Source organism: Belonocnema kinseyi, chromosome 9 (genome assembly GCF_010883055.1).
Source record: "Belonocnema kinseyi isolate 2016_QV_RU_SX_M_011 chromosome 9, B_treatae_v1, whole genome shotgun sequence".
Classification (NCBI taxonomy): domain Eukaryota; kingdom Metazoa; phylum Arthropoda; class Insecta; order Hymenoptera; family Cynipidae; genus Belonocnema; species Belonocnema kinseyi.
In genome coordinates this window covers 115,391,839-115,401,543 of record NC_046665.1, presented here as the reverse complement: position 1 = coordinate 115,401,543, position 9,705 = coordinate 115,391,839, and the positions used below count along the sequence as shown (strand labels likewise).

The window sequence follows — 9,705 nt, the reverse complement described above, 5'->3', positions numbered from 1 at the left end:
TTTCTTTCTTTCTTAAAAATTCAATTTTTTCGTTCAGAATACTTGAATTTTATTTAAAATTAGTCTTTTTTGCTGGTAAATAATTCTTTTAGTTTAAAAATACATCTTTTTTTGTTTAAAATTCAGCTATTTTGTTGAAAATTCATATATTTTATTACAAAATTATATTTTTTGGTAGTAAATTAATCTTTTTTATTCGAAAATACAACTTTTTGGTTTATATTTATTGAATTTTATTGAAAATTCGTCTTTTTTGGTAGAAAATTAATCTTTTCTAGTTTAAAGTTCAACTTTTTGGTTGAGAACTCTTCAATTTTATTTTTAAAAATCGTTTTTTTGGTAGTAAATCACTGTATTTTTTTTTTTAATTCCATTTTTTATGAAATATCAACTTTTTGGTTCAGAATTCTTGAATTTGATTAAAAAATCATCTTTTTAGTAGCAAATCATTCATCAGTCAAAATGAATTTTTTTGCATAAAAATTGAAATATTTTCTTTTTAATTTGTCTGTTTAATTTAAACACTAATCTAGTTTCGCAGAAATTGCATTTTGAAATTAATTTTGAAATTAATTTTTTTTAACTAAAAATTTATTCGTCTTTTTTGGTAGAAAAATAATCTTGGTTGATAATTTAATTTTTAACAGAATATTTAAGAAGATTTCGAAATATTTCCAAAATTTTAAATAAAAATTAGAAAATTTTAAGGGATATTTTTTTTATTTTGCAGGATTGATTAAGGATTTTTAAATTTTGAAGTTAATGGAAAAATTTTCTTAATTTCTTAATTTTTGAAAATTATATTATTTTAAGTAATTTTAAGCTGGACACATTAAAAATTGAAAAATAATTTTTTTAACTTAATTCTTAAATTATAAATTGAATTATTTTTATTTTAAATAGTCTAGGCATCTTTCAGAAGCTTTAAAATGTTATTTCAAATCCTGAGAAATATACAAGTGGTTTTAAATTTTTCCAAATTTAAAATAATTTTTAAATTTTTTTTCGGAACTTTTAAATATTTTTAAAATGAATTGATTTTTTTTGAAAACTTTAAGAAAATCCTGCAAATTAAAAAAATTTTGAATTTATAAATAACAACAGAGCACTTATTATTTTTAAAAATATTAGAGTAATTTTAAGAGATATTTAGAAGTTGTAAAAAGATTCGAATTAAATTTAGAACTTGAAATAATTTGAAATACTTACAGCCGAATTTAAAATAAAAATTTAGATTTTTGCAGATTTAAAACAAAAAAATTAGATTTTTCTTAAGATTTTTAGGAAAATTGAAAATGATTTTTCACTTTGAAAAATTATTTTAACAGAAAGTTTAAGAAGATTTTAAGGATTTTATTTAATTTGCTGGATTATCAAAAATTGTAGAAGAATTTTGATTAATTTTACAATATATTTAGACATATTTATAACTTTTGAAATAGAATAATTAAAATTGTAACGCTAAAAGATTAAATGTTCTTCGAAAATCTAAAGATTCGAAGTTTTCTATGTAAAACAATTCAGTGTCAAATTGTTTTATTTAATTTGGTTTCAATTTACTCGTCTTAAATGAACAGTGAAATACTGCAAAATATTAAATACTTATTCTTTTTCGACGTTAAAAAATTCCAAATTAAATGTGATAAAAATTAAATAATTTAGAATAATTTAGATTAAATTAAATTTAATATAAAAAAATAATATAAAGGAATACCTGAAACTCTGAATTAAAAATATATTATTGATAAATCACGAACATTTTTATTTAAAAATAAAATTATCGGAATAAATGACATATTAATTTCAATTCTTATATCCATTTTCCGAATTATTTAGTTATTTATATTTACAGTTGATAAAATAAAACTTTTTATCAAAAATTTTCAACTTCAAATGCTTTTAATTTTTAATTCCTTAAATCCTCAAAACTGCACCTTAATTATTTTAACATTCTTTAAATTAAAATATATGCTTAAAAATTAAAAAATCTAAAATGGAACATTTTTAAAGTGAAAGATTTTCTAATTAAGCATTCTAAACTAAATGATATAATAATTTATAAAAATCACAATTTAGGAAATTATTTAAAAACGGTTAAAACCAAAGTTGGACAAAATTTTTATTCTGAAAATTCGGTTAAGTTAAAAGATATTTAAAAGTTTTGAAGGGATTCAAAAATAATTGAAAATTTTGAATGATTTCAAAAATTGTTTAACAAAATACATATTTTTAAAGATCTTTAAATAACATTTTTTATGGTTTTAAATGGTTTTTTAAGCTTATCAGATAAGAGCAAAATATAATTCCTGTACAAATTTTAATGATTTTTCATTTAAAACAAAATTTACAAAAATTTCTTCTAGCCTTGTTCTAAGAAAATATCATTATAAATAATAAATTATTGAAACGATTGTTTGTTAACTTGACTTAATTATTAAAAATGAATGCCTTTTGGCATTTTTGCAGTTAAAAATTTAATTTCCAATTGGAAAAAAATATCGACCATAGTAATTTTTCACGAAAAAAAAAAAGAATTTTCAAGAAAATAGATGAATTTCTGCAAATATTTCTAAAAATAATATATGTTCGATAAAATTTGATAAAATATAATAATTTATATTTTCCTAATCAAATTAGATGAATATAGGATAATCCCTCGAGTCTTTGAGGTAAAAAAAAAAGTATTAAAAACCATGTTAAACACATCGAAAAGAAAAATGATAATAATAATAAAATAAATAAAAAAAAAAAACGAATGAAATAAAAAAAAGAAATTAAAATAAAATAAAATAAAAAACTCACAGCAATTTCTGTAATACTGAAGGCGGGTTGATCCACGACATCCTGCGTGTCCATTGAAAGGCTGTCGTCCACGCAATCCCCGGCAAATTGCTGCAGTTCCACGGAATTGTGTCTCACCAAATTAACAGGAGTCATCTGTACGGGTACATGAAATTATTGCCTCTCCTTGCCCGAATATCATCGGGAATGATTTTTTTCAATCACCTGTGCGTACATACTTTAATATGAACTTTTTTGTTTTGCAGCCGATTTTTCCAGAGCTTTATTGGATTGTTAAATATCTTGAACTGAATCACTGTCTCCTCAGTCAGCCAGCCCCTTTCGACTTTGTGGTATCCATTGTGGTACCCAAAGACCTCTGGATCTGGCAACGCCTTTTCTACCAAGTTGCTAGCTGCTGTCATTAATCATTCAAACAATATAGAAAATAAGTCAAAGAAATTATGAAAATTCACTTTTTTTTTTCTCTTTTTATTTTATTTTATTTTTTTCTTTAAACAAACAAAAAAATATATCTTTCATGTTAATAACGACAAATAATGCTTACTATCTTTCCTGATAAGGCGCGGAGTCATATGTGTCTCCCATCTGCGAACGATGAGCGTTCTAGCTAACTGTTTCGCGGCATTGTTCTCACAAACGACGGCCACGAAATAACGAAATTCCACCTCCGTATCGGATGGCAATGCAATTTTTTGTGAAAATACTCGTTCTCTGAAATTTTTACACCTTTTTTTTTTTGTTTTTTTTTTTTATTCAAGAAATTGAGGAAATTGCGAATATCAGGATTGATAACAAAAAAGTCAGGGTGGCCGTTTTAATCGAAAAAACGGTGTTTTCGCCACCTGGTGCCGAAAACTGGAACTAGCAGGAGTAGGTCAAATTTTAAAGATATACATTAATTTTGGCATGAAACTGTTTTTTATGATAATAGGTGACAAATAGGTGATAAAAAAAATGTTAAATAAGATAAACAAAAACGTTGTAATTTGTTGTAAACCGGGAGATGATCGGAAATTTTTTTCTTCGATTAAAACGGCCACTCTGAAAAATTGAATATTTACATTTCCACTGAGAACTAATTTTCAATTTAAAAAAATAAATAAATAAAACTATTTTTTTTTACCAGTACATTCAATTGTTGAGCTCTTACTTAAATCCGCTACCAAATGGTTAAATTTTCAAGCAAAAAAGATAAATAGTCTATATTTTTAAACCATAAAGGTTCCATTTTTAACCAAAAACTCAAAAAGAGATAAGTTTCTACCAAAAAATGAATTTTCTACGAAGAAAAATTGTTCAGTCAAGAATGAAAAATTATGTTGAACACATTTTTGAATTTTCAACAAAAAATATGAATGTTTATCAACAAATGTTATAGTTGATATTTTCACAACAAAATTTTAATTAAAAACAATAAACAATTTGTTGACTTTGCAAGCCAAAAAGGATTCGCTATAAAAGAATTTAATTTTAAAAACGAGAACATAAAATAACAAAAAAGTTTATTTACAATTAATCAGCTGACTTTTTAAAAAAAAATATTTGAATTTACAGTAAAAAAAAAACGTTTTTTTTATTGAAAATTAAAGTATTTTGTTAAACAGTAATCGTTTTTGGTCGAATATTTATATTGTTCGATTGAAAATTCAACTTTTTTTGGTTGAAAATTAATTATTTTTATTTAAAAAGTATATTATTGTATTTATGTTTAATAAATAATCTCTTTGAATTAAAAAACATACTTTTTGGAAAAAACGTTTAAAAGATGTCAAATTTTTTTTTTTAATTACAAAAGATTTCACAAAAACTTAAAATCTTTCTCAAACATTCGAAAAGATTTCAAAATATTTCATAAAAATATAATATTTCAATATTTCAAATAAACATATAAACTATTTCACAAAAATTACAAACATTTCAAATATTTCAAAAATTTTCAGATTTCAAAAAATGAAAAAAGATTTCAATAAAGTCACACATTTTTTTTTTAGTTTCGACAGAATTCAACGATTTAAACTAATTAAAAAATATTTCATAAAACTTTCGCGAATATATAAAATATTTCACAAAATATTTCAAAGATTTTCAAGGTTTCGCAAAAATTTCAATCGATTTCAGAAAATCTCATAAAGATTTAAAACAATTACACAAGATTTTACGTCAATGATTTCAGAAATATTTTTTATAATTTAAAAGATTTTTAAAAATTACAAAAGATTGCACAAAGACTTCAGAGTTTTAATCAAAATTTGCATCATTTCAAAAAAACCTCAAAAATTTCTCAACATGTGAAAAGATGTAAGAATATTTCAAGTATTTCGAAAAATTTCACAAAAATTTCAAACTTTTTAAAAAAGATTCAGAGATCTATAAAAATTACATAGGTTTCACACATATTTAAATAATTTCAGAAAGAATTCATCAAAATTTTAAAAATTTCAAAAGGTTTCAAAGATTTTAGAAGAATTTAAAGATAGAAAAAAAAACTAAAAAGATTTTACAAAGAATTCAAATATGTCATAAATATTTCAAAGGAACTCAAAGATTATAAAAACTTACAAAAACTGTCAAAAATTTAAAAATAACTTGATAGATTTCACAATTATTTAATAAATAAATTTTTTTTCACATTTTAATATTACTGAATCCTACATAATTTTAATTGTGACCATTTTAATTTTAAGAGACAGAAAAAACTAAATTATTGTCAAAAACTTACTTGGAAGAATTCGATTTAAAGATTATTATTTTTTATTAAGTTTCTGGAGAAATTAATTTTTTTTTACTTTAAAACATTAATTTCCAAAATTTTAAAGCAAAATTTCAGAAATAATTCAATTATTTAAAAGAAATATTTAACCATTTTCAAGACAAAATAATGATAAACTTGAAAATATTTGAAATTTTTTTCTTTAAATTCAATGTAGATTTTAAAAAATATAGTAAAAAATGTAAAATTTTATTTGTTAATGACTTTAAAAAGAAAATTGAAAAAGATTTTGAAATATTTCAAAATTAAATCCAAAAATTTCGAAGCATCTGCAATATTTTACAGCCATTTTATTTATTTTGCGAAAGACCCAGAAATAAATTTCTTAAGATTTATAGAAAAAGTTTTAATGAGTTTTTTTTTAGCGAATTTTAAGAGAAAATGGAAAATTTAAAATGGTTTTTCCAAAATTTCAAAAAAGTTTGTTAGAAGGTGTTAAAGCATGTTTAAAATTGGCAAGATTTAAAAATTAATAAAAAACTGCCAGTAAATTTAAAAATAATTGAAGAGTTAAAAAATGGTAAAACATTTCAAGATTTCTACAAATCTGGAAGATTTCTAAAAATCTGGAAGATTTCTAAAAATCTGGAAGATTTCTAAAAATCTGGAAGATTTCTAAAAACCTGGAAGATTTCTAAAAATCTGGAAGATTTTTAGGCAATTTTTTAAATGATATTTCAACATTTAAAAAAATTTCAATCAGTTTAAAAGACGTTGAAAAATTTAAAATGTAATTATAAAAGGCGATAACATTCAGTTTCAAAACTATTTTTTTTTGGTTTAAATTACCATATTGTTTAAAAAATATTTCAAATTACTCACTGTTCTGGGTTATTAAATGAGTTTTCGCCAGGAGCATTTTGATCTTCATAAACATCTCCTAACTCTCCACTGTTATTGCTGTCGAAGATGATGGGCGAGCCGGAATTGCTATTTTCCTGAGGCAGTTGAACAGCTTGGCTATGATTCCAGGCACCTAACTCTGGTATATTCCCTACCACGTATATATTCTCATTCTTTGCCAGACCGTGGGCCTAAAAATATTTTTAATTCTTTACAATTTATATTCATTGAAAATATTTTACTTTTATTCATAACCAATATTCTAGGGCTAAATAGGGAATTTTAAATCGAAAAAAAAAAATCAAATTTAAATTTAAAAATCGATCGAATTTTCAAACAAAAAAAGATGAGACTCTAACCGAATTATTTAATTTTTTAGCAGAAATTTTCAACGAAACTGTTGAATTTTCGAACGAATCAGAATTTTTCCAACAAAATACTGGAAATTTTATGCAAAAAAAAATTTTAATGAAAAAAAGTAGTGGATTTTGAAAACTAATGTTGTAATTTCAATATGCAAGGAAGAATCAACCAAAAAAAAAGAAGAATTTTCAACAACGCCAACCAAAACTACTATATATAAAATTTCAACAAAAGAAAATAATTTTTTACCAGAACATTTGAATTTTCAACCCGAAGGGAGGAATTTACAACCAAAAAATATTCCTTTTTTTACAGAATAGTTGTATTTTCAACAAAATAATTCAAATTTTTAAATAATAGTTAATTTTTTAACTTAATGTTGTAATTTCAACCAACAAAAGAGATCATTTTCCACCAAAATATTTGAATTTTCAACCAAGAAATATTTTAATTTTAAATCAAGAACAGTTAAATTTAACCTAAAAAAATACGAATTTTCAATAAAAAAGTTGATTTCTAAAATAAAAAAAACAGTTCATTCATTTTTCAATACAATATAAATTTATTAAAAAGTTATTTTTCTACAAAAATATTTGAATTTTCAACGCGAAGTCGAATTTTCAGCAAAAAAAAATTTTAATTCAAATCAAAAATAGTCGAATTCAACCATAATTTTTTTTAAAGAACATAGTTAATTCCTCCTCCAAATTAAAAATATATAAAATATCAATTTAACAAAAATTGATTCCTTGACCAAAACAACAAAATATGAATTTTTAACAAAAACGTTAATTTTCTATCAAAATATTTGAATTTTCAACCCGGAAAGACGAATTTGCTACCAAATTTTTTTTATTCTTAATACAAAAAATTCGAATTAAACCATAAAATAAAGATTTTTCATAAAATAAATGATTCCTTAACCAAAATACCAAAATATTAATTTTCAAGAAAGAGGTTAATTTTGACCAAAAAGATTAGATTTTTCAACCCAAAAAGGCGAATTTTTAAACAAAAAAATATTTAATTTTAAATAATTTTTTAATAAAATATTATAATTTTCAACAGAAAAGGACAAATTTTCAATTAAAAAATTTAATTTAATAAAAAACAGTCGAATTTAACCAAAAAACAAAAATAATTTTTTTTAAACAAAATAGTTAATTCCTCATCCAAAATAAAAATATATAAATTTTCAATTTAACAAAATGGTTGATTTTTAACCCAAAACCGCAAAATATGAATTTTTAACAAAAACGTTAATTTTCTGTCAAAGTATTTTAATTTTCAACCCGGAAAGACAAATTTGCAACCAAAATTTTTTTATTTTTAATAAAAAAACATTCGAATTAAACCATAAAAGGGCAATATTTCATAAAATAGTTAATTCCTTAACCAAAACACAACAATATTAATTTTCAACAAAAAAGTTAATTTTTACTAAAATATTAGTTTAAACAAAAAATATATTTAATTTTAAAGAATTTTATAACAAAATATTTTTATTTTCAACTCGAAAAGACGAATTTTCAATTTAAAAAAAATTTAATAAAAAAATAGTCGAATTCATCCAAAAAAAGAAAAAATTTAAACAGGAGGTAAATTTTCACCCAAAAAATATTTTAATTAAAAATGAAAAACAGTAGAATTCGACAATAAAAAAGATAAATTTTTTTTTACATTGTTAACAAAATAGTTTACTCCTCGACCAAAACACCAAAATATGGATTTTGAACAAAAAAATTATTTGCCAACAAGAAAGTTAATTTTATACCAACATTTTTTAATTTTCAACCAAAAAGATATTTAATTTTAAATAACAAAAAACAATCCAATTTCACCCAAGAAGGAGAGTTTTCAAAAAAATAGTTGATTCCTAAACCAAAACACCGAAAAATTGAATTGACAAGATTTAAAATTTAATTTTCTACAAAAATATTTGAATTTTCAGTTCGTAAAGACGAATTTTCAATCTAAACAAACAACATTTTAGGGGTTAATAGGGAATTTAAAATAGAAAAATAGGAGAAAAAAATTTAGATTAAAATCTAAAAATTTCAAAATTATTTATTTCAACCAAAAAAGATGACTTTTCTACCAAATTGTCGAATTTCCAAACAAATTATTTCATTTTTAGAAGTTGAATTTTCAACCAAAAAAGATTAATTTTTAATAAAATACTGGAAATTTCAACTAATTAATCGAGTTTTCAAAAAATTAGTTCAATTTTGAACCAAATACTTAAATATGCTTAGATAAAAAAATTAATTTTTTCCCAAAACAGTTGAATTTTCCAACCAAAAAGATGAATTTTTCAATCAAAAAAGGCTACTTTTTAACCAAATACTTGAGATTTTAACAAAATAATTAAATTTCTAACAAAATAGTTGAATTTTTAACCAAATACTTGAATTTTCTACCTATAAATATGAATTTTCAAGTAAAATTATGAATATTCCAACAAACAAAAGAATGAATTTTTAATCAAACAGTATATTTTTCAGTCAAGTAAGAAAAAAATGTATTCAAATTGTTGAACTCTCAAGCCAAAAGACGAATTCTCTGTAAACCAGCTTAATTTTCAACCCGAATATAAAAATTTACAAGAAAAATTTAAATTTTCAACCAAACTTTTGCATTTTAAATAAAAAAGAAAAAATTTCAACCAAGAAAATTAATTTAGAATTGAAATTTTCTTCACTTTCAATATACATATGTGTGTATTTATGGGTTTTCTAAGAATTTTAAACAGGACGATTTTTAACGACTCTCGGATACGACGCAGTCGCAAGCCGACCCCTACATTATCTTATCTTTTACTTAACAGTTCCGTAACAAATTTGAAAGAGAGCGGTCTCTTATATACTCGGTTGGAGAAAAAGCAAAATAGAACATTTTCAATTTGGTATAAATACACTTTCTTA

General features: G+C 22.1%; 1 protein-coding gene across 1 annotated transcript in view; it reads right to left on the bottom strand.

The window, feature by feature from the left end:
• Window positions 1-932: 932 nt before the first annotated feature.
• LOC117180703 (glycerophosphocholine phosphodiesterase GPCPD1-like) overlaps window positions 933-9,705 on the bottom strand; it is a 12,272-nt gene continuing 3,499 nt past the window's right edge. Inside the window, exons 2-6 of the mRNA XM_033373192.1 lie at window positions 6,398-6,609; window positions 3,350-3,516; window positions 3,021-3,199; window positions 2,803-2,937; window positions 933-944 (exon numbers count right to left, since the gene is read on the bottom strand). Of these exons, the coding sequence (XP_033229083.1) occupies window positions 933-944; window positions 2,803-2,937; window positions 3,021-3,199; window positions 3,350-3,516; window positions 6,398-6,609 (705 nt within the window). The remainder of the gene's footprint in view (window positions 945-2,802; window positions 2,938-3,020; window positions 3,200-3,349; window positions 3,517-6,397; window positions 6,610-9,705) is intronic.